At 43.5% G+C, this 26364-nt stretch overlaps 1 protein-coding gene across 1 annotated transcript in view; it reads right to left on the bottom strand.

Moving 5' to 3' along the window:
- LOC132402349 (uncharacterized) overlaps positions 1–21281 on the bottom strand; it is a 38728-nt gene extending 17447 nt beyond the window's left edge. The window contains exons 1-3 of the mRNA XM_059985227.1: positions 21276–21281; positions 18983–19038; positions 691–3059 (exon numbers count right to left, since the gene is read on the bottom strand). Coding sequence (XP_059841210.1) covers positions 691–3059; positions 18983–19038; positions 21276–21281 — 2431 coding nt within the window. The remainder of the gene's footprint in view (positions 1–690; positions 3060–18982; positions 19039–21275) is intronic.
- Between the last annotated feature and the right edge of the window lie 5083 nt (positions 21282–26364).

A 26364-nucleotide genomic window follows, 5' to 3' on the forward strand; every position in this document is an offset into this window, starting at 1 on the left:
CAGCAATATCTCCTGCTTTTATATTCTATTCCCCTGATAACCGCCTGTATCTAATAAAACGGCCAATGAGTGTATGTTCATGGTCTTCTGCTGCTGTAGCTCATCCTCTTTAAGGTTTGGTGTGTTGTGCATTCAGGGACGCTCCTCTGCACAACGTTCTTGTAAAGTGTGGTTATTTGAGTTACTGTCACCTTCCTGTCAGCTTGAACCTGTCTGGCCGTTCACCTCTGGCCTCTCTCATGCACAAGGTGTTTTTATCCATGGAGCTGCTGCTCACTGGATTTTTTTTTTTTTGTTTTTTGCACCATTCACTGTAAACTGTAGCGACTATTGTGTTAAAATTCCAAGAATCCGGCACTTTCAGAGATACTTAAACCACCTCACCTGGCACCAACAATCATTCCATGCTCAAAGTCACTGAAATCATATTTGTTGCCCATTCTGGTGTATGGTCTGAACAACAATAGAACATATCTGCATGCTTTTATGTATTGAGATTCCTCAACTGGACCTCAACATGGAACTATTTATGTAAAATGCTTAGATGAAGGCTCTGAGCGCTTGGATGTGAAGTGTGATGATGGCAGAGAGGAGAGGAAGTGAAGACATCAGGTCTCCGAGGTGTCTGAGACACAGAGACAGTGAAGACAACAGGGCTCTGAGATGCAGAGTCAGTGAAGGCAACAGGACTCTGAGACGCAGAGTCAGTGAAGACAACAGGACTCTGAGACGCAGAGTCAGTGAAGACAACAGGGCTCTGAGACGCAGAGTCAGTGAAGACAGCAGGGCTCTGAGACTCAGAGTCAGTGAAGACAACAGGGCTCTGAGATGCAGAGTCAGTGAAGACAACAGGACTCTGAGACGCAGAGACAGTGAAGACAACAGGGCTCTGAGATGCAGAGTCAGTGAAGACAACAGGACTCTGAGACGCAGAGTCAGTGAAGACAGCAGGACTCTGAGACGCAGAGTCAGTGAAGACAGCAGGGCTCTGAGACTCAGAGTCAGTGAAGACAACAGGGCTCTGAGATGCAGAGTCAGTGAAGACAACAGGACTCTGAGACGCAGAGTCAGTGAAGACAACAGGACTCTGAGACGCAGAGTCAGTGAAGACAACAGGACTCTGAGATGCAGAGTCAGTGAAGACAACAGGACTCTGAGATGCAGAGTCAGTGAAGACAACAGGACTCTGAGACGCAGAGTCAGTGAAGACAGCAGGGCTCTGAGACGCAGAGTCAGTGAAGACAGCAGGGCTCTGAGACTCAGAGTCAGTGAAGACAACAGGGCTCTGAGATGCAGAGTCAGTGAAGACAACAGGACTCTGAGACGCAGAGTCAGTGAAGACAACAGGACTCTGAGATGCAGAGTCAGTGAAGACAACAGGACTCTGAGATGCAGAGTCAGTGAAGACAACAGGGCTCTGAGATGCAGAGTCAGTGAAGACAACAGGACTCTGAGACGCAGAGTCAGTGAAGACAGCAGGGCTCTGAGACGCAGAGTCAGTGAAGACAGCAGGGCTCTGAGAGTCAGTGAAGACAACAGGGCTCTGAGATGCAGAGTCAGTGAAGACAACAGGACTCTGAGACACAGAGTCAGTGAAGACAACAGGGTTCTGAGATGCAGAGTCAGTGAAGGCAACAGGGCTCTGAGATGCAGAGTCAGTGAAGACAACAGGACTCTGAGACGCAGAGTCAGTGAAGACAGCAGGGCTCTGAGACGCAGAGTCAGTGAAGACAGCAGGGCTCTGAGACTCAGAGTCAGTGAAGACAACAGGGCTCTGAGATGCAGAGTCAGTGAAGACAACAGGACTCTGAGACGCAGAGTCAGTGAAGACAACAGGACTCTGAGATGCAGAGTCAGTGAAGACAACAGGACTCTGAGATGCAGAGTCAGTGAAGACAACAGGACTCTGAGATGCAGAGTCAGTGAAGACAACAGGACTCTGAGACGCAGAGTCAGTGAAGACAACAGGGCTCTGAGACGCAGAGTCAGTGAAGACAACAGGGCTCTGAGACGCAGAGTCAGTGAAGACAACAGGGCTCTGAGATACAGAGTCAGTGAAGACAACAGGACTCTGAGACACAGAGTCAGTGAAGACAACAGGGTTCTGAGATGCAGAGTCAGTGAAGGCAACAGGGCTCTGAGATGCAGAGTCAGTGAAGACAACAGGACTCTGAGACGCAGAGTCAGTGAAGACAACAGGGCTCTGAGATGCAGAGTCAGTGAAGACAACAGGACTCTGAGACGCAGAGTCAGTGAAGACAGCAGGGCTCTGAGACTCAGAGTCAGTGAAGACAACAGGGCTCTGAGATGCAGAGTCAGTGAAGACAACAGGACTCTGAGACGCAGAGTCAGTGAAGACAACAGGACTCTGAGATGCAGAGTCAGTGAAGACAACAGGACTCTGAGATGCAGAGTCAGTGAAGACAACAGGACTCTGAGATGCAGAGTCAGTGAAGACAACAGGACTCTGAGACGCAGAGTCAGTGAAGACAACAGGGCTCTGAGATGCAGAGTCAGTGAAGACAACAGGACTCTGAGACGCAGAGTCAGTGAAGACAACAGGGCTCTGAGATGCAGAGTCAGTGAAGACAACAGGACTCTGAGACGCAGAGTCAGTGAAGACAGCAGGGCTCTGAGATGCAGAGTCAGTGAAGACAGCAGGGCTCTGAGACTCAGAGTCAGTGAAGACAACAGGGCTCTGAGATGCAGAGTCAGTGAAGACAACAGGACTCTGAGACGCAGAGTCAGTGAAGACAACAGGACTCTGAGATGCAGAGTCAGTGAAGACAACAGGACTCTGAGACGCAGAGTCAGTGAAGACAACAGGGCTCTGAGACGCAGAGTCAGTGAAGACAACAGGGCTCTGAGATGCAGAGTCAGTGAAGACAACAGGGCTCTGAAACTCAGAGTCAGTGAAGACAACAGGGCTCTGAGACTCAGAGTCAGTGAAGACAGCAGGGCTCTGAGATGCAGAGTCAGTGAAGACAACAGGACTCTGAGATGCAGAGTCAGTGAAGACAACAGGGCTGAGACGCAGAGTCAGTGAAGACAGCAGGGCTCTGAGATGCAGAGTCAGTGAAGACAACAGGGCTCTGAGACTCAGAGTCAGTGAAGACAACAGTGCTCTGAGACTCAGAGTCAGTGAAGACAACAGGGCTCTGAGACTCAGAGTCAGTGAAGACAGCAGGGCTCTGAGATGCAGAGTCAGTGAAGACAACAGGGCTCTGAGACTCAGAGTCAGTGAAGACAACAGGGCTCTGAGATGCAGAGTCAGTGAAGACAACAGGGCTCTGAGATGCAGAGTCAGTGAAGACAACAGGACTCTGAGACTCAGAGTCAGTGAAGACAGCAGGGCTCTGAGATGCAGAGTAGTGAAGACAACAGGACTCTGAGATGCAGAGTCAGTGAAGACAGCAGGGCTCTGAGATGCAGAGTAGTGAAGACAACAGGACTCTGAGACGCAGAGTCAGTGAAGACAACAGGGCTCTGAGACACAGAGGGATCTAGGTGCCCTTTTAGATGAGTTGCAAAAAGCTAGAATGTGAATACAACTAGTAATTTAGAAAACTAACAAATTGTCATTGTTAACTGCAGGGAAATTGCTTACAAAACTATGGAGAATATGCTTCAGTTATAATGGATTCTGATGAAACCACACCTAGAATTAGTGTGCTCAGTGGTCAGGTTCTTATTTAAGGAAGGATGTAAATTACTTAGGAACAGTGTTGAGAAGTTGGACGTATAGCTAACATCAGTAACCCACTGGGGTTCTATATATAAAGCAGAAATAATAAGAAATTCATAATGGGTCTATTATTGTTACATGTAACAAGGTGCAGAGAAAAGCTTTGTTTTACATGCCATCTACATACTTCAGGTCATCTCAAAGCATCATTATATTGAAGTCATACAAAAGAAAAGCATTAATAGAATGCAGTGTTACAGTTCCAGAGAAAGAACTATGCAACAACACAATGAGATGCAAGACCCCAATGAGGTAGATGATGAGATTAAGAGTTCATCTTCTTGAACAATACCAGAGTTTAGAAGAGTGAAAGATGATTTGACTGAAAGATAAAACTTTTGTGTATACATATAATTTCATTGTATGTTTTCCTGCTCATGTGATCTGAATCTGAATCTGAATGATTAACCCTAAAGGAAGTGAAATGTAAATGTATTAGAATTATTCCTGGACTTAAAGGTTTAACAAGAGGAAGCATTTGCACTGAGTTGTGATCCCTAAATCTCAAAAGTCAATGATTGATTTAATTGCAGCTTGCACAATGTTAATGCAAATGGGTTAAGTAGATACAGGAACTAGTTTCATTGGTTGGGAACTATGGAAAACTATTCAATGTAAATTTATAATTATATTTATCCAAAAGCCAAAACATAATTCAGATTCAGATTCAGTTCATTTGTCATTTAGAAACCAGAAATGCAATGCAGTTAAAAAATGAGACAACGTTCCTCCAGAATGATATCACAAAAGCATATGTCAAAACAGACTACACCAGAAAATCCACATAACATTTGGCAATCCCCAATCCAGAGACCGGAGAGGCTGCTGCGTATTAATATCGTGCTACTGTCTTAGCGCGTTCCCTGGAAAGGAGCTCCAAATCCACCAGACAAAACAAGACCAAAAACTAAAGCTACAAGACCTACACAAAACCACATAGTTACAACAGTGCAAACAATAGCATAATTGATGAAAAGCAGACCATGGGCACAGTAAAAATAATCCAAAGATGTTAAAAGACTATAAGTTCAAAAGAAATCAGCACACATTTTCCACAAGTCCCCAGGGCCCCAACAGACTTGCCATCCCATGCCAGTGGCAGAAGGTAATACCCCCCGCTATGCTGGAGGAACTCAACAAGTCAGGAGCTTCTTCAAAGATAAAGACTAGCTTTATTTGTCACACGTGCATCAAACCATTAAAACATATAGTGAAACATGTTGTTTGCAACAATATTTGACACAGTCCAAATATGTGCTGAGGGCAGTCTTCAAGGGTAGCCATGCTTCCAACACAAACTTACCGGCTCATAACTTACTAACCAATACATCTTTGGGATGTGGGAGGCAGCTGGAGCACCCAAAGGAAACCCATTTGGTCTCAGGAAGAACTTACAAACTCCTTAAAAGGAGTGCCACAAATTCAATCCCAACCGCTGGCGCTGTAAGGCATTACACTAGCCATTATGCTACCATGCTACCCTGTATCAGTGGAGGGAAATGCTTGGTTGACACTACAGGTCAAGACCCATCACATAAACCAGTCTAGATGAAAGGTCTTGACCTGAAATGTCAATTATCCATTTCTCTCTACAGATGCTCCCTGATCCATTGAGTTCCTCCAGCAGATTGGGTTTTTTTTTGCTCTGTATTCCAGTCCCTTTTTCAGTCCCTTGTGTCTCCATCCAAGAGCCAAAATAGACCATAAGACCATAGGATATAGGAGCAGAATTAGGCTATTTGGCTCATCGAGTCTGCTCTGCCATTCCATCACGTCTAATCTATTTCCCCTCTCAGCCCTAATCTCCTGCCTTCTCTCCAGTAACCCTTCATGCCCTGACCAGTCAAGAATCTATCAACCTCTGCCTTAAATAGACATAAAAACTTGGCTTCCACAGCTGCCTGTGGCAACAAATTCCACAGATTCACTACTCTCTGTCTAAAGAAATTCTTCCACATCTCCATTCTAAAAGGATGCCCCTGTATTTTGAGGCTGTGTCCTCTGGTCTTAGGCACTCCCACCATAGGAAACATCTTCCCAACATCAACTCTGTCAAGGCCTTTCACCATTTGGTAGGTTTCACTTAGATCACCCCTCATTCTTCTAAACTCTAGTGAATCCAGGCCCAGAGCCATCAAATGCTCTCCATAGCACAAGCTGCTTAAACCAGGAATCATTTTCTTCAATCTCCAATAAACCATCTCCAGCTTCAGCACAGCTCTTCTAAGATAAGGAGTCCAAAACTGCTCACAATACTCCAAGTGAGGGCTCACCAGTGCTTTATAAAGTCTCAATATTATATCTTTCTTTTCATAATTTAGTCTTCTTGAAATGAATGCTAATATCACATTTGTGTTCCTCAACCAATTAACTTTTAGCAAATCTTGCATAAGGACTCCCAGTCCCTTTGTGCCTCAGATTTTTAAATTTTCCTCCAGTTAGAGGAATCCTTTTATACCTTCTACCAAAGTGCATGACCATACACTTTCCTAGACTATATTCCTTCTGCCAGTTCTTAACCAATTCTCCTAATCTGTCTAAATCCTTCTGTAGCCACTCTACATCCTCAAAACTACCTGTCCCTCCACCTAGTTTCATATCGTCTGTAAACTTTGCAACAAAGCCATCAATTCCATCATCCAAATCATTGACATATAACGTAAAAAGAATTGGTCCAAACACAGACACCTGTGGAACAACACTAACCACCAGCAGCCAACTAGAAAAGGCTCTCTTTATTTCCACTCATTACCTCCTGCCAATCAACCACTGCTTCATCCATGCTAGTCTCTTTCCTGTAATACCATAGGTTTGTAGCTTGTTCAGCAGCCTCATGTGCAACCATATTAAGGCCTTCTGAAACTCCAAGTACACCGCATCCATTGATTCTCCTTTATCCATCCTGTTTTTTTTATTTCTTCAAAGAATTCCAACAGATTTGTCATGCAAGATTTTACCTTGAGGAAGCCATGCTGACTATGGCCTATTTTATCTCGTGCCTCCAAGTACCCTGAGATGAAAGCCTTAACAATCAATTCCAACATCTTTCCAATCACTGAGGTCAGATTATCTGGCCTATAATTTCCTTTTCCTGCCTCTCTCCCTTTTTGAAGAGTGGAGTGACATTTGCAATTTTTCAGTCTTCCAGAACCATTCCATAATCTAGATGCTAGAGTCCATTATTAAAGATGAAATAGTGGCATATCTAGATAGCAGTGATAGGATTGGGCCGAGCCAGCATGGATTTACCAAGGGTAAATCATGCTTGACTAATCTATTGGAGTTTTTCGAGGATGTAACCAGGAAGTTAGACAAGGGAGATCCAGTGGATGTAGTGTACCTCGATTTTCAGAAGGCATTTGATAAGGTCCCACATAGGGGATTGGTGGGTAAAATCAGAGCTCATGGCATTGGGGGGAAGATATTGACATGGATAGAAAACTGGTTGGCAGATAGAAAGCAAAGGGTAGCAGTGAATGGGTGTTTCTCAGAATGGCAGGTGGTGACTAGTGGGGTGCCACAGGGCTCTGTATTGGGACCACAGCTGTTTACGACTTATGTCAACGATTTAGATGAAGGCATTGAGAATAACATCAGCAAGTTTGCTGATGATACTAAGCTGGGTGGCAGAGTGACATGTGATGAGGATGTTAGGAGAATTCAGGGTGACTTGGATAGGCTGGGTGAGTGGGCAGATACTTGGCAGATGACGTTTAATGTGAATAAGTGTGAGGTTATCCACTTTGGGATTAAGAACAGGAAGGCAGATTATTATCTGAGCGGTGTAGAGTTAGGTAAGGGAGAAATACAAAGAGATCTAGGAGTCCTTGTTCATCGGTCACTGAAGGTGAATGAGCAAGTGCAGCAGGCAGTGAAGAAGGCTAATGGAATGTTGGCCTTTATTACAAAGGGAATTGAGTACAAGAGCAAGGAAATCCTCTTGCATTTGTACAGGGCCTGGTGAGACCACACCTGGAGTATGGTGTACAGTTTTGGTCTCCAGGGTTAAGGAAGGACATCCTGGCTGTAGAGGAAGTGCAGCATAGATTCACAAGGTTAATTCCTGGGATGTCAGGACTGTCTTATGCAGAGAGGTTAGAGAGACTGGGCTTGTACACGCTGGAATTAAGGAGATTGAGAGGGGATCTGATTGCAACATATAAGATTATTAAGGGATTGGACAAGTTAGAGGCAGGAAATATGTTCCAGATGCTGGGAGAGTCCAGTACCAGAGGGCATGGTTTGAGAATAAGGGGTAGGTCATTTAGGACAGAGTTAAGGAAAAACTTCTTCTCCCTGAGAGTTGCGGGGGTCTGGAATGCACTGCCTCAGAAGGCAGTGGAGGCCATTACTCTGGATGCTTTCAAGAAGGAGCTACATAGGTATCTTATGGATAGGGAAATCAAGGGATATGGGGTCAAGGCAGGAACCAGGTATTGATAGTAGATGATCAGCCATGATCTCAAAATGGCGGTGCAGGCTCGAAGGGCCGAATGGTCTACTTCTGCACCTACTGTCTATTGTCTATAATCTAGTGATTCTTGAAAGATCATGACTAATGCCTTCACAATCTCTTCAGCAACTTCTTTCAGAACTCTGGAGTGTTCACCATCTGGTCCAGGTGACATGTATCTTCAGACCTTTCCATTTCCAGAAACCTTCTCCCCAACTTCACACATTTCATGACCCCTGAGACCTGGAACTTACACGATACTGCTAGTGTCTTCCATAGTGAAGACTGATGTAAAATACATATTCAGTTCAACCCCCATTTCCTTATCCCCCATTACTATCTCTCCAGCATTGTGTTCCAGTGGTCCGACGTCCATTTTTGCCTCTCTTTTACAGTTTATGTATCTGAACAAACTTTTGGTATCCTCTTTGATATTACTGGCTTGCTTACTTTCATATTTCATCTTTTCCTCCTATGTCTTTTTAGTAGCCTTCCACTACTATTTAACAGTTTCGCAATCCCCTAACTTCCCATTAATTTTTGCTCTATTATATGCCCTCTCTTTAACTTTTATGTTGGCTTTGACTTCCCTTGTTAGCCATGGTCATGTCAACTTGCTTTGAGAATTCTTCTTCCTCTTGGGGATGTAAATATCCTATGCCTTCCAAATTGCTTCCAGAAATTCCAGTTATCACTGCTCTGCTGTCATCCCAGCCAATGTTCTTTTCCGATCAGTTCTGGCTTCCTCCTCTTTCATGCTTCTGTAAGTTCCTTTACTCCACTGTAATACTAATATACCTGAACCAGATGCAAAGGATGATGGATAAGCCTAAAATTGGAGTTGCTGCTCGAGCTGTTGTTAATTGTTAACTTTAAAACTGAGACCAAATTTTTTTTGTTAACGGAAAGCTGGGTCTCTCTTGAGCCATGATCTCATTGGATGGTGAAACAGGTTCAAAGAGCTGAATATCTTAGTATTGCTATTATGCCATTGTTAGAAATTTCTCTTCTATTGGCCCTGTAAATACTGCTTCTCTGCACTAACATTAGGAATGAGGATAGCAGAACATCATGGAATTTGTAAAGCATGAAATCTTAACACTGGCTGTAAATATCCTCAGGATTTTCAGAAGAGTTTTATCTAAATCATCACATATTGAACTATTACCAGATGGTGCCTTGTAGGCATTTTAGTGCAAACTGTGATTATCTATCTAAATCAGTCCATGTTATTATTCATACTTCACAGTGAAATACTTAATAAGGTTGAGAATAAAGTAGATCCAGGATTCTGGAGCTAATGACTGATGTTGACAATATATTCATACTATTTTGGGAAACAGCTGAATTCCTTGCCGTATCCATTTTATTAATTACTCAGATGCTACAGATCTAGGTTTGATAGAAGCACTTGATTAAAATGACATGGGCAGCTCTTTGAACCATTCAAAGTTCAAAGTAAATTTATTATCAAAGTACATATATGTCATTTTATACTACCTTGATACTTGCTTTCTTACAGACATTTGCAGGAAAAAAGAAATACAATAAAATTCATGAAGAACTATTTTAATTCCAATTCCCATTCCCATTGTGACGTGTTGATCCGTGGCCTCTTCCTGTACCAAGTCGAGGCCATCCTCAGGTTGGAGGAGCTACACATTATATTCCACTTGTGTGATCTCCATCCTGAAGGCATAAGTATCAATTTCTCCATCTGGTAAATAAATTCCACCCCCCCACCTCCTCTATTCCCTACTCTGGCCTTTTACCTCTTCTCACCTGCCTATCAGCTCCCTGTGGTGTTCCTCCTCCTTCCCTTTCTCCTATGGTCCACTCTCCTCTCCAACCAGATTCCTCCCTCTCCAGACCCTTGACTTTTCCCACCCACCTGGCTTCACCTGTCACCTTCCAGCTAGCCTCTCTCCCCTCTCGCCACCTTTTTCTATTCTGCCATCTTCCCCCTTCCTTCTCAGTCCTGATGAAAGGTCATGGCGCAAAACATCGACTTCCTGCTCATTTTCATAGATGCTGCCTGACCTGCAGAGTTCCTCCAGCATCTTGTACGTGCTATCTGTAAAAAAAAACTGACAAACAACCAATGTGCAAAAGGGGACAGATAATGCAAATAATACAAAATTAATAATACTGAGTTGTATAACCCTTGAAAGTATGACTAAAAGTTGTGAAGTCAGTTCAGTATTGAGATGAGTGAAGTTATCCATACTGTTTCAGGAGCCTGATGGTTGTAGGGTAATAGATCCAGAACCTGGTGGTGAGGGACCAAAGGCTCTTATGCCTCCAAATATTAATTTTTAGATATTGTTGCCATAAAACATCAAATTTCACAACATACATCAGTGATAATAAACCTGATTCTAATCCTGGTAGAATTCTGATGAAGGTCCTAATAAGACTGTACTCTTTTCCAAAGATGCTGCCTGGACTGCTGAGTTCCTCCAACATTTTGTGTGTGTTGCTTGGATTTCCAGCATCTGCAGATTTTCTCCTGTTTGGAATTCTGATTCTGCTGGGAGTAGTGAGAAGAGAGCATGGCCTGGATGGTGGATGCTCATTTCTTGCAGCAGGGTTTCACTGTGCATCCATAGAAGTCTGTCAAAGTTTTAGATGACCTGTGAAACTGCTTGCAGTTCAGACTAGTCAACATAAGTAAGGACAATTTTAGCAGTATGAAAGTTATGTTGCCTAAGGTGGAGCGGTAAGTAAGCTTAGATAGATAGTAGATTAACCTCGGCAGATATTCAAAAAGCTGTCCCTTAATGCACCAGGACCTGCCTTCGCCCCTTTTCCTGTCAGTAGAAACAGTTCCGCCAAGAATTTCAGAATCAGAATTAAGAATCACGTTTATTATCACTGATATATGTTGTAAAATGTGTTGTTTAACAACAGTAAGACTTCAAAATTACTATAAGTTATAAAAATAAGTAAATAGTGCTAATGAAAAATAACGAGGTAGTCTTCATGGATTATTCAGAAATCTGATGGCAGAGGAGAAAAAGCTAATCCTAAAACATTGAGTGGGGGTCTTCAGGCTCCTGTAACTCTTTCCCAGTGGTAGAAATGAGGAGAAGGCATGTCCTGGATGGTGAGGGTTTTTAATGATGAATGCTATCTTCTTGGTTCAAGGAGTGGTAGTGGGGACAAGCTCTCACTACCTAAAAGTGCACTTCATGGCATGCACCTCAAATAGCCTCTGGCAAACAAGTCTAACTCCAGGTCTTCTCGTGTGGCTTAGCCGCTAAGCCCAGCGGAACTGTTTCTACTGACAGGAAAAGGGGCGAAGGCAGGTCCTGGTGCCTTAAAGCCAGTGCTTCGGGTAGATGGAGCTCATCAGCCTGGGAAGGCAGTCCATCTAAGAGAGGGAAAACTCTGATTTCAAACCTCCGCTGCCTTGCAGCCATACCCACTCATGGGAAAGGCTTCGGGAGTAAACCCTGAGGACAAATCTGGAGCTGGAGTCCCTAAGGCAGTCTGACGTTGTCTTCAACCTCACTCTAGCAACTCCTGCGATGTCACTGGTGCCAAGCTGTATCGGCCCTTGCCCTTCCCTTGGACAACATCAGTGGTGTGGAGAGGGGAGACTTGCTGCTTGGACAACTACTGATCTTCCATGCAACCTTGCCTAGGCCTGAGCCCTGGAAAGGACAAGACTTTCCAGGTGTAGATCCATGGTCTTTCGAGACTATCGGATGCCATCACGCTACCTTCTTGAGTCATTGCATCTCGATGGCATAGAGGGTCGTGTCCATTATGGAGCTGGCTGAGTCTAGAACCCCTTGCAATCCCATTCAGAAAGATGGGTTCCTTAGGAAAGAGGTCAACAAAGGTAGTTAAAGCTATTGTTAAATTGAAAAGTAGGGCATAAAAAAATGTCAAGTTTAGTGGATGGCCAGTGTACTGGGAAGTTTTTAGGATTCAATAGTGAAGACTAAAAGCTCATTAGAAGGAACAAAATTGACTGTGTAATATCAAAACAGATTGTTAGTTTCTACAGAGTTATACCCTCAGTGGTCACCTGTACGCCTCCTCATTAATGCAAATATATAATCAGCCAATCATGTGGCAGCAGCTCAATGCATAAAAGCATGCAGACATGGTCAAGAGGTCCAGTGATCAGGCCAAACATCAGAATGGGGAAGAAATGTGTTCTAAGTGACTTTGACCATGGAATGATTGTTAGTGCCAGATGGGGTGGTTTGAGTATCTCAGAAGCTGCTGATCTCCTGGGATTTTCATGCACAACAGTCTCTAGAGTTTACAGAGAACGGAGCAATTAAAAAAAACATCCAGTGGGTAGCAGTTTTGTGGGCGAAAATGCCTTGTCAATGAGAGAGGTCAGAGGACAATGGCCAGACTGGTTCAAGCTGGCAGGAAAGTGACAGTAACTTAAATAACTGCACATCACCACAGTGGTGTGCAGAAGAGCACCTCAGAACATACGTGTCAAACCTTGAAGTGGATGCACTACAGCATCAGAAGACCACAAACGTACTCTCAGTGGCCACTTTATAAGCTGCAGGAGGTACGTAATAAAATAGTTCCTTAATGTAAACATGAAGAAGGTTGTTAAAATAAATGTGGGCCCTCTGGGGGAGGGAGCTGATGAATTAATTACAGGAAACAAAGAAATGGGAGGTTAAATCAATATTTTTTGCATCAGTCTTCACTGTAAATATCCCTGATAGCATAAATGAAGCTGTAAAAATCCAATAACAAGGGATAAAGAATTTGAAAATTTCCCAGTGATTATCAGGGTAGACGTGAAAGGTTTGAGGGGAAAATGAGGGGAAATTTCATCACTCAGAGGTTTGTGAGAGTGTGAAATGAGCTGCCAGCGCAAGTGGTGCATGTGAGCTCAATTTCAACGTTTAAGAGAAGTGTGTATGGCAGGAATATGGAGGGCTGTCATCCGGGTGTAGATAGATGGGAGTAGGCAGTTTAAATGGTTTGGCATGGACTAGATGGGCTGACTGGCCTGTTCCACACTGTCTGACTCTGTTTTCAATGAGTGAGAGTCTCAAACAAAGGGACAAACATATTTACAAAATAAGGGCCAGTCATTTAAAGCTGAACTGAGCCACAGGATCAGGCAAGATCATTGGAAGTTTTTAAATTGAAGATAAATGCGTATTTGAGGAATCAAAGAACTAAGCAGACTAGGGAACTGGCAGAGAAGAGGTGTTGAGGGCAGCATAGATCAACCATAATCATATTGAATGGTGGGGCAGGTTTGAGGGGCAGAGTGGTCTTTTCCTGCTCCTATTTTCATGTGTACTTGCATTATTGTGAGTTGGTGGACTAACAATCTCCACCAATTCACAACAGTTACAGGAATTACCTCATCGAAACCCATGGAATGTTGGCAGTCCTAGATAGGGGGAGTGAAGAGGAAGTATCCTTTGGTGGGGGAGTCTAGGGCCAGAGGGCACAGCCTCAAAATAGAGACATGTCCATTTAGAACAGAGATGAAAAGGAATTTCTTTATCCAGAGGATGGTGAACCTGGGGAATTCATTGACACTGTGGCTTTAGAGGGCAGGTCATTGGGTGCATGTAAGGCAGAGGTTGACAGATTTGTGATTAGTCAGGGTGTGAAAGGTTATGGGGAGAAGACAGAAGAAATGGGTTGAGAGGGAAATTGATCAGTCATGATGATATGGCAGAGTAGTCTCATTGGGCTGAATGGGCTAATTCTGTGCCAATGTTATGGTCTAAGAACTGGTCAATGGAAAAGTAGCTTGGAGGACATTTGTATATAGATGGACTCATGAAATTCCTTGCTCACATTCACGAAAAGTGGGAGATGAGAATATATTAATATCAATAAGACAGCAGCGAGCTACCAATGGAAAATCTGTCCTTCTTGATCTTTCTCGTGGTGAGCAATGGGAGATTTGAAATGGATAGACAAATGTGTCCTTTTGTGCCAAAGCATCTGTGCACTGTACTTGATCAGATCTGAGCAGCGGGAAGTTTACAGCTGAACCATCCCTACGGTTTAGTCAGGTTTGTCACTGACATTCTTCTACACTGTATTCACTCTAATGGAGGCATTACTTAGAAGCATTCTCAACTGAATGGATGATCCTTTGTACCTGGAGAGTTAGATGTGACTCTAATGATAAAACATCTCTATAGCAGCAGAATCCAAAAACATTAATTTAAAAAACACACAAACTGAAAGCTGTATAGAGTCATGCAGCATAGAAAAATTCCCATTGGCTCATTGTCAATGTCTACCAGCAATGACGAAGCTGTACTAATCCCACCTATCAGTATTTGGTCCATTGACTTAAATGCCTTGCAAATTCACAGAGCAAGTTCAAAACTTCTTAGTGAGAGTACCTGCTTCCATCACCCAAACAGATTTCTGAACAGTACATGAACATTAACATGTTATTCTTCTTTTTGACAGCATTTGGTAAATGCTTTTGATGAAACAATATCAATACTTTTGTAATGGGGCACCACAGTAGCATTGCAGTTAGATCTGTAAGACACAACTGTAAGGATCAGGTTCAATTCCCACTCCTGCCTGCAAAGAGTTTGTACGTTCTCTCTGTGATTACGCAGGTTTCCTCCTGAATTCCAAAAACATTACGATCCAAAAACGATTAGGATTAGTAAGTTGTGGGCATGGAATGGAGGGGCCAGAGGTGTAGCAACACTTGCATACTGCCCCAGCACAAATCTTTACTGATTTGATTTCATTTGATGCGCATTTTACTGTTGTTTTGAAGTTTCAATGTAATGTGACAAATGAAGCTAATCTTTTTAAGATTTTTAAGATTTTAAGAGCTTTAAGTTTACACTGTACTGTCGCAGTAAACAACAACTTTAATATCATTTAAGTCAGTGATAATAAACCTGATCCAGCGAGTTCTACATAGTGTCATGCTGACATAGATAGGCCTTATCGTATCAACAAAATGGTGGAAAGACTTATCCAGTCAAATAGTTCCTGTGGAAAAAGAAGCCATTTTAGGTTTCAGACCAGCTGAAAATAGAGGGTTTACAGTGTTTAAAAACAGAGTTACAGAGAGGAGCAGGGAGTAAGGGTTCTGCGTAATATGGAGAAAGGTTAAAGCAGGTTAGATGATAAAGAGCGTAAACTGACCATTTACAAACAAGAGAAAATCTGTAGATGCTGGAAGTCCAAGTAACACACACAAAATGTGGGAGAAACACAGCAGGCCAGGCAGCATCTATGGAAAAGAGTAAACATTCAAAATCACCCACTCCTGATGAAGGGTTTCAGCCCGAAATGTTGATTGCTGCCTCCAGCATTTTGTGTGTGTTGCTTGAACTGATCATTAAGGAGTTATTTTACAGAGATGAGGCGAGAGCAGACACAGGCATGATAATGAGAAATGATGAGGGAGCAGTTTTCCTGAAGTGCACATACCAGAACGTTGCCAACACTGAAGGCAAGACACTGATACAAACTGTCTGCAGATGGTAGAATCTAGGGTTACACACAATGTGCTGGCAGAAGTCAATGGATCAGGCTCAGATTAACCTAGTTATTTTATTTATTTATTTACTGATTTATTGAGAGGCAGCGTGGAATAGGCCCTTCTGGTCCTTCGAGCTGCCCCACCCAACAAATGCGATTTAACTCAAACCTAATCAGGGGACAATTTACAATAATCAACTAACCGACCAACCGGTACATCTTTAGAATGTGGGAAGAAACTGGAGCATCCGGAGGTAACTCACACGGTCACAAAGAGAATGTATGAACTCCTCACAGGCAACAGTGAGGACTGAACCTGGGTTTGCTGTACAGTAAAGCGTTGAGCCATTATCATGTGTACAATGAAACATACAGCGAAATGTGTCACTTGTGTTAACAACCAACATATCAAGGATGTGCTGGAGGCAGCCTGCAAGTACCGCCACACACGCAGTGCCAACAGAGCATGCCCATAATGCTCAGCAGAGCAACATAGAACACAATAAATCAGGACACAACTAACAGCAAAACAAGCCCTTTTCATCCCTCCCACCCACCCACCACACACAGACAGTCCTCCAACTCCAGGACAGGCCTCTGGGTCTCCAGGCTCCAGGCAATAGGGTTCTGACTTTTGGACTTCGATCTTTGTTATCGATGTCCAAGCTGGAAAATGACGGGACCCTGAACACCAGGCCACAAACTACGTGTTCGCAGACTTACTGGCTCTCATGCCTCCTGCTCGATGGATATCTGATAGCAGAACCCACCAACATTGGACAGCCCAACCTCCACGAATGTCCTTTGTTGCACGTCCATGTCCATATCTCCATGCGTTTGTGGCCTTCAGGCATGGAGCATGGAGCAGAGTCCTGGACTCCGATCTGACTTCTAACTCCTTGACGTCCCTTTTCCTAAACCCTAATAGAACCTCTAACTCCCTACATACTTGCGTCTAAACCCTAACCTGAATCCAAACTCCCCTCTCTGTCCCCAAAACAACTACATCTGATCCATGACCTTGACAGCTTTATGCCATCTTGCTGTGAAAGAAAATGGACAGACAAAATATCAGGAGAATCGTTCACTGATCCAGAAAAAAAAGTCTTAACCAGAGATATTGATTGTCAATTTCCTTCCACAGATGAAGAACCATAGCATAATGATTAGTGTAATATTATTACAGGTTCCTGAAGATTGCTATAGCCAGTGGGGGGGGGGGGTGGTGAGGGGTCAAGTCCAACTCCTGCCCTTCACGTGTGGCTTAGCTATTAAGCCCGGCAAAACCATCTCTACTGACAGGAGAAGGCGCAAAGGCGGGTTACTGGAGTCTTAAAACCAGTTGCTTTGGGCAGATGGGGCTCATCAGCTGTGGTTGGCAGCTCATCTGGGAGAAGGAAAACTCTGATCTCAAACCTTTGCTACCTTAAGGCTATACCCACTCATGGAGGAGGTTTTGGGAGTAAGCCCCAAGGAGAAATATGGAGTTGGAGTCCCTAAGGCTGTCCTACATTGAGTTCAATGCTGACTGAGAGCTCCTGTGACACCCATGGTCAAACTGAGTCTTCTCCATGGATTGTCACCTTGTCGTGGTGGAGAAGCTTGTGTGGTCCTGAGATCACGAGAGTGATATCATCTGGAGCTATGCTCCTGATAGGGTCACCCATGGCGGTAAAGTTGAGGGTGAGGTCCCTGACAAAGAACAATTCAAGCAAGACCTCAACGGTGGAACAAGCGGACAAAGTTACTTCGAACTCAACGGCTGTGAAGGCGAATGAAGTCTGCAACAAATCCATCAGCTTCAATCATCGTGGTTTCCATGCCATTTTGGAATCAGTTGGTTGATTTGTGAAGTATCGTGTACTTCTTCGTGTGAAGTATCGCAGGCGTCTTTGCTCTGTGATAGATCAACGGAACGAAGACCATCATTCTCGACCTTGAGGGATAGCCACGATGACAACAAACTGTGTCAGTCTCTGCCATTCCTTTGGATGCATTAGCTGCATGCTGAGAGGGAGCCTGCTGCATGTGTTTGCGTATCATGTAGACAACTAGGACACAACATCCATGGTCAACCTCAACCAACAGAGGGCTTCCTCCTCCTTCTAATACTATTGCAGTACCGGTGATCCGGGTTCAATCCCTGCTGCTGTCTCTAAGGAGATAGTACATTCTCCCCATGACAGCTTGGGTATCCTCCGGGTGCTCCAATTTCCTCCCACGTTTCAAAGACATACAGGTTAGTAGGTTATTTGGTCACATGGGTGTAATAGGACAGCATGAAGGTTCTGTTACCATAAAGAGCGCTGCCTGACCTATTGAGTTCCTCAGTATCTTGTGTGTGGCTGCAGAAGACAAGATGCTCTTTTGATTTACACTGGGCCTCCTAGTGCCCGTGAAGGAGGCTGCAGGCAGACAGGTCAGAACCAGAGTGGGTGTGGGAAAGTGCAGTTGGAAGCTCTGAGTTGTCCTGTGGACTGTACAAAACCAACCACTTAATCAGTGTTTGGTCAATAAACTGATAGAACTATAAATATTTCCACAAGCTCCCTCTTCATTTTCTCTGTAGCTGCTGTGCTACATTCTGCATTCTGTATGACGTGACCTGGCCTGATCGCATGCAGGCAAATACTTTCCACTGTATCTCAGTGGTGGTTGCTCATCATGTCCGACAACGATAGGAAACCTGTGCAGGAGAGTCTTTAATGTGCAAAAGCTGTTGCACTGGAGCAGTTCCACTCTCTCAATCTCAGAAGTCCAGGTCCAGTGGTTCGAAGAAACGTTACAAACTGGGATCTTCCTACATAGCAGTGGATGACTGTGATGCCCTGTCTCTCCATGGAATGTGGCACCTTCCTAACCGCTGGACTTCACTGCAGATCTCATCTACCCAGTCCACTCAAGCTGACCGCGCATGCTAAGACAGGCATATCCCTACCTCACCAGGGTATGAGGTTTCAGGCTACCCTCCCCTGGTTTAGCTCACCTGTGTTCTGGGGTGTGGCCACTGTTGCATGAAAACAGCTACTTGGAGCCATAGGTGAGAGCTAGGTGCGGTGGAGACTGATGGTAAGTGAGTTGCCCAGGAATAGACATGACAAACTCCTTCACCAGAGGTGCTGCCCTCCCTGGACCCTCCATATACCCTGCATGTCAGTAGCAAAATAAACAAGTTCTAATTCCACTTCCAGTTCAGAGGAAGATAGAACTGGTCCTCTTTCCACAGATACTGCTTAGCTGTCTGGGTTCTCCCAGCATCTGTTTTTGTTTCAAATACCAGCATCTGCAGTTTTCTTTGTTTTCCAGACCTTATCTGGAAAAGAACATCAGCATCAGGGAAGTCTAGAATCGGGTCCACGCCATTCTAAAGGGGGAAAGTGAGCAGCCAGAAATTGCGGTGCATATTGGTACCAACATGTAGTGTCCGCATCCGTTAGTCTCGATAGACCATGGATTTGTGCCTTGGAAAGTTTCCAGGGCGCAAGCCTGGACAAGGTTGCATGGAAATTGTCCAAGCTGCAAGTCTCCCCTCTGCACGCCACCGATGTTATCCAAGGGAAGAGCATGAAGACCCATACAGCTTGGCACCGGTGTCGTCGCAGAGCAATGTATGGTTAACTGCCTTGCTCAAGGACACAGACGCAGCCTCAGCCAAGGCTCGAACTAGCGACCTTCAGATCACTAGACGAACGCCTTAACCACTTTGTCACACGGCAACACTGATACCAACAACACAGATAAGAATGGGAGGAGATCTGAAGAGAGAATATAGGGAGTTAGGTAGAAAACTGAAAAGTAGGACCTCCAGAGTTGTAAGCTCTGGATTTCTGCCTATGCCACATCGCCAGTGAGGATACAAACCAGATGATTTGGCAGATGAATGCATGGCTGAGGAACTGATGAATGGGAAAGGGTTTCTGGTTTCTGGATTATTGGGTCTTTTCTGGGACCTTTTCCAAAAGGATGGGTTACACCTGAACCGGAGGGAGACCAATATACTTGTGGGTATATTGGATAGAGATTTGAGGAGGGTTTCAGCTAATATGGTAGGGGGATTTATTTATATTTGCATTTGCACAGTTTGTTGTCTATTGATCCTGTCTACAGTTACTGTTCTACAGATTTGATAAGTCTGCCGATGGGGAAAGAATTTCAGGGGTGTATGTGGTGACATGTATGTACTCTGAAAATAAGTTTTACTTTGAACAACACTTTAATTTAGAAGGCCAATGTACCAAAAGCTTTTGTTTACTCAGTGCCCTAACATTCGCACACCAGTTGTTAAACTTTTTAAAATATCTCTGCTGTAGCCCCAGTAATTTCTGCACTTGCCTGCCACAGGGCCTGAGGGAAAACCTTGTCACCGTGGGGATTTATCCACCCTGATTTGCCTCAAGACAGCCAACACCTCTTCCACTGTAATCTGTACAGGGTCCATGACCTCGCGGCTGCTTTGCCTCACGTCTATAGAATCAGTATCTATCTCCTGAGCAAATACAGATGCAAAACATCTGATTAACATCTCCCCATTTCCTTCAGCTCCATGCATAGACTGCCATTCTGGAGGACCAGCACATCCCTTGCAATCCTATTGCTCTTAACATATCTGCACAATCCCTTAGGATTCTCCTTCACATTGTCTGCTATGGCAACCTCAAGCCTTCTTTTAGCCCTCCTGACTTCTTTCTTGAGTGTCCTTTTCCATTTCTTATACTCCGTAAGCACCTCATTTGTTCCTACCTGCTTATACCTGCTATGCGCTTCCTTCTTTTTCTTAACCATGGCCTCAAAATCTCTTGAAAACCAAGGTTACTTAAACCTGTTATCTTTACCTTTTATTCATACAAGCACACACAAGCACTGAAATCTCAAAATTTCACTTTTGAAAGCTTCCCAATTTCTAAAGTGCATCTTTGCAGAAAACAGCCTGTCCCAATCCACACTGGCCAGATCATTTCTGATACCATCAAAATCGGCCTTTTTGCAGTTTAGAATCTCAACCCAAGAACTAGGCCTATCATTTTTTAATATTTGCTTTGAAACTAATGGCATTGTGATCAGTAGGTACCAATTGTTCCCCTACACAAACTTTTGTCACCTGCCCTGTCTCATTCCCTAATGCATGCTCTCTCGTTGGAACTTCTATGTACTGACTAAGGAATCTTTCCTTAACACATTTGACAAACTCTGTCTCATCTAGTCTTTCTATAGTTTATGATCCTTTGCAATCCTATTGCTCCTAACATACCTGTAGAATCTTTTAGCATTCCAGTCAAGAGAAGTGCCCCAAAGAATGAAGGACAGTTAAACATGAGAACCCTAAAGCTCCCCCCAATTCCCCCCTCCTGCGTGTAATCAGCATTGAGCAACAATCCCCCCTCCCTCCACCAGCAAAAACAAAGCAAGCATCAGCTCCACCACTGAGCACTCAAGCACGATCAAGGCAATAGCAAAGACACAGACTTACAGTTACCCCAAAGACTTTGTGTTTCATCCAGCATTCAACATACCACAGGTTTTCTCTCTCTCCCTAATAAGGGGGAGGGAGGTGTCTCCATATTCCCACTGAGCAGGGAGACATAAGAACAACTCACATCTCACCGACATCTTAGGCCTCCGAGTACGAGCTGGACTCTCAGGTGAACCCTTCACATGCCAAACAACGACCGGTCCTGAAAACCTGAAAATGGGTCCCATTCCCGCAAAGTCTGCGTGTAACTCCAGGTCAAGGTCTTCAAAAGAACCCCGAAAGGGAAAAATAAAGATATTAAAGATGGAAGTAGAGGTTGATAAGTTCTTGATGAATAAGGGCATTAGAGGTTACAGGGAGAAGGCAGAAGAATGGGGTTGAGAAGGAGAAGAAATTGCCCAAGGTGGAATGGTGGAATAGATTCTGTGGTTGAATGAAATAGTCCTGCTCCATATGGTTTTATGGTCTAAAATACAAAAGCCTGAATGGACACTCAAGAATAGCTTCTATCCTGCTGTTATAAGACTTTTGAATGATTGCTACTATGATTAGTTGAACTCTTGGCCTCATAATCTATCACATTATAATCTTCCACCTTATTCTCCACTGGCACTACACTTTCTCTGTAGCTGTTTCACTTTTACTCTGCATTCTATTATTGAGTTACCCCAATGCACTGTGTAATGATTTGATCTGTATGAACCATTTGCAAGACAAGCATTCTGTACGTATGAAAAGAATAAAACAATTCCATTTCCACTTCCAGCTAAACTTCAAGGCCTTTTCATCCAACCACGTTTGCACCTCACGGGAATGAGTGAAATTAATCTGGAAATGCCAAACTTCTCGTGAGTCACGACATGGTGGAGGATACAGTTTGTACCTGTACATGCTTGTCAGTCTTTGCTTGTGGGTAGGTTTTCATTGATTCTTTTGTGCGTCTTGTTCTACTGTGAATGCCTGCAAAAAAATAAGAATCGGGTTTAATATCACTGGCATCTGCTGTGGAATTTGTAAACTTTGCACCAACAGTACCATGCAGTTCATGATAATATAGAAAAACACCTGTGAATTACAGAAGTATGTATATTACAGTGAGCATTATATATGGTGAGCAGACGAGAGAAGCTCGTTTAACTCAGCTGTTATGTTTATTGTGATAAGCACAAAAACAGATCGGACGCAATAACCGGGGAGAGAACTGCTCAGTCTCATACACACGGGAGGAGATGACCCCGGTTACAGTCAGGGTGACCCACAAACACACACGCGAATAACTGTGTAACCTGAGCTAAAATGTAACAATAAATGAACTTGAACATTCCACCATAACTCCATGAATGCATTTTTAAAACAATAAGTAGCAAAGGCCCCCAGGAATGCTGAGGCAAGCTGTTCAACCATGGCTCCCCTGGAGCACCACAAAATATTAAATAGTTACATATATAATAGTGCAAAAAATAAGGAAATAAAAGAAGTAATGAGGGAGTGTTCATGGGTTTAATGTCCATTCAGAAATCGGATGGCAGAGGGGAAGAAGCTGTTCCTGAAGTGTTGAGTATGTGCCTTCAGGCTTCTGTATCTCTTTTCAGATGGTAACAATGAGAAGAAATGTGTCTCAGAGAGTATATAGTGACATATGTGTACTTTGATAATAAATTTACTTTGAACTTTGAACTTTGAAGTGGTTTACCAACAACCCCAACAGGGCCAACAGGAAATATAGAGGCGAGGCTTGCAAGTATTGATTCATTCATCCAGTGTTTTCACATTTGCGGAACATAGCTGTGTGGTTACCCATGGGCCTGTTGAGAAAGTTCACACAAAAAAAAATAGCACTGTATTACAAATATGTAGGCGGTATCTAATACCAACATCACTGATGTGTGTGGAAGCACCTATGATTTATTTATCCTTGCTAATTCAGCACCAGGCAGGAAGCTTTAAGAAAGATGATTGACTCGTAGTCATCCATAATAACCCACTGATCTGTGAGATTATGTTTCTTGTCTGTGCAGCACAAGGTAATATCACACTCTCTTAAGAGAGACTATTATCTGATGTCCTAGTTCATGATACCTCTGCTCAATTTCAAAACTGCACGCAAGAAAAGTATAATGAATTTCACTCTCCCACAAGGAGAGCTTTATATTGAAAACAGACATTTTAACCCGCGAAGCACCATGGAGAATTTAACTCTTTGTTTCAGTTGAGCCAATTGCCGGGTCGTGAGTACAATAAACACTGCAGTAATTCAGTGCCAGCACTTAACCATGATTATTTTCCAACTAATGAGGCTATTGTACTTTTTATTTAGAGATACAACACAATAACAGGTCCTTCAAGCCCATCAAGCTCGTACCGCCCAATTAACCAACTAATACACAGGTCTTTGGAATGTGAGAGGAAACCGGAGTGCCCGGAGGAAACCCACGTGCTCATGGGGAGAAGGTGCAAACTCCTTACAGACAGCAGCAGAATTGAATCCGGCTCGCGAGCGCTGTGTCAGTATTACGCTAACCACTACGCTACCATGCTGCCCCAAATGTATGTAACAGAAATCTCCTCAGACTGCACAACCAATGATATTGATCCCCATTCAAGTCAGATTTGGTGTTTGACCTCCAAATAAAATGGCAGCTCTTAGCAAGTCTGATGTGTTAGTTTATTCAATTCATTTCAATTTCAAGGTCAAGTTTATCGACATTCAGCCATACACATGTATACAGCTAAATGAAACATCGTTCCTCTGGGGGCAAGGTGATAAACACATACATTCACACACGGCACATAGAGTTACAATCCAGCACATACAGACACAAAATCATATTAGCACAAGTCCCTGGATGACATGGCCTGAAGATCAGCAGGTTGCTATAAAGCATGTTTATGTAAGACAGTATAATGTTACTGGCAGTATTATAATAAAACAAGCAATCATATAAATATGTGAAAGAACAGCACTGACAAATGAAAAGGGGCCATTGCAGGATTAGAGTGTGTCTGTGAGTTGAGGAGTAGTGGGAGAGTGTGACAGGACATTCAAACAGGATGTATATGAGTGGCAGCAGGGTGTTAGAAAGTCTAACAGCCCGGGCGAAGAAGCTGTTTCCCAGCCTCATCCCCAACTGACCAGACTTGCGAGATGAGCTAACTGTTCATAACCGGCCTTGTTGGTGGGTTTGCAGTAATCTATAGAATAAGACAAGGTGAGAATGGCAGATTTCCTACTCTGGAGAAGAATAGAGTCAACGTTTCAGACTGAGACGCTCCATCAGGACTGTAAAGGAAGGGCGATGAAGCCAGAAAAAGCAAGTGGGGTGCGGGGGAGGGAAAGGGGTACAATCTGTCTGGTGGTTGGTGAAGCCAAGTGAGGGGGAAGGTGGGTGTGGAGGGAGGATGAAAAGGTAAAGGACTGAAGAAGGAAGAATCTGATAAGACAGAAGAGAGGATGATGAGAGAAAGGGAAGGAGGGGGAGCACTAGAGGGAGGTGATAGACAGGTGAAGAGAAGAGAAGGGATAAAAAGGGAGCCTGAAGGGGGAATTGAAATAACTTCTGTGCAGGGGGGTGAAATTATCGGAAGCTGGAGAAACCAATGTTAATGCTGTCAGGTTGGAGGCTACCAAGATGGAATATGAGGTGTACACCCATCGTCCCCTCAGGGGTCTTGAGCCAAAACTTCTTCCTCCACAGATGCTACCCAGTGTGCTGAGTTCCTCCACCTTTTTGTGAGTGTTGTTCGAAATTTCCAGCGTCTGCAGAATCTCTTGTGTTTTCCTTTGCTGAGGGTTGGGAGTGTACCTGATGAGTTATAATAGTAACCCATTAACCTCATTGTGTACTCATTACAGATACTTCTGTGCTAAATATCAAGTCTTTACTTAATTACTTGAATTTAAATTTCTCAGCTGCTGTACAAATGATCTGGGTGTTTTGCTAAAGTCAAAATTAGTCTGGCAGCTTATCCACTGTGAAAACCAGAACCAATATGTTTTAAACCAGAAAGTTTTCCCAATGAAGTGAACAGAGTGAAGTTCGAAGTTCAAAGTTCAAAGTAAATTTCACCACAGTCAGTAGAAGATGGCAAAGTGTTCTGCTAACTTTGTTATCCATGGCTGAAGATTGTGCAAAGACTCAAATCAGTTGTCATGAAACCTGAAGGTTAGTGGTAACAACTCCTCCTGTTTAATCACCCCTCCCACAACGACACATCTTCTCAGTTTTGTGGCCTCCCTTCAGTCTTGTAATGGCTTGTTCCATCTTCCCCAGAATGTACTGGTCCAATTCTACACTGCCTTCAAAGGGAGCATCCTTACATCAGCCATTATTGTCTGGTTTGGTGAAATACAAGAGCTGCCAGCAGAGAATGTCAGTGGGTGCACTATGCCATCACTGCAGGACTTGTATATCTCCAGAATAATGAAAAGGGCAGGAAAAATCACTGCAGACAAACCACCTTTTGCAAAAGCTCCTTTTTGGAAAGTGCTTTAGGAATTTCAAAATAAAAACTTCACACCATCTGAAAAGTTTCTTTCCCCAGACAATTAATCAGGTCAAACATTCTAGTTAGTCAATGCAACCCCCCTCTATCTATTACCCCATCACTGCACCGCACAGTAAACACTTTAAACCACTTGTAATAATGCTGTTTACTTTGTAAATACCATAACCCCATAAGAAATATGAGCAGAATTAGGTCATTTGGCCCATCAAGTCATCATGACTGACCCCTTTCCCTTGCAGCCCTGATCTCATGCCCTCTCTCTGTATCCCTTCATGCCCTGATTAATCAAGAATCTATCGATTTCTGCCTTAAATATACCCAATGACATGGCCTCTACAACTGCCTGTGGCCATAGGTTCACCACTCTCTGGTGAAAGAAATTCTTCTATAAATATTCCATAAATATATGCTGATATTTATGTATTTATGCACATTTTATTACATATCAATACTTCAACCCCTAACTTTATTTTTTATGTAATTATTTATAATTGTTGAATGTTTTTGTTTCTGATAAGCAAACCACAGTAATTCCCTAATAAATGTAAATGTACTGCACCTCTTTGGCAAATAAATGAGATCTTTGATCCGTTGGATATCATGCTGGCCAGGGCACTCCCAGCTCAGGAGTCAGCCATAAATGGAAAAGACATCCAAGTTTACTATCATGTTCATCATAGACAGTGAGAGTGTGTTTAGGCATCCACAAAATGC

Source organism: Hypanus sabinus, chromosome 11, assembly GCF_030144855.1.
Source record: "Hypanus sabinus isolate sHypSab1 chromosome 11, sHypSab1.hap1, whole genome shotgun sequence".
Lineage (NCBI taxonomy): Eukaryota > Metazoa > Chordata > Chondrichthyes > Myliobatiformes > Dasyatidae > Hypanus > Hypanus sabinus.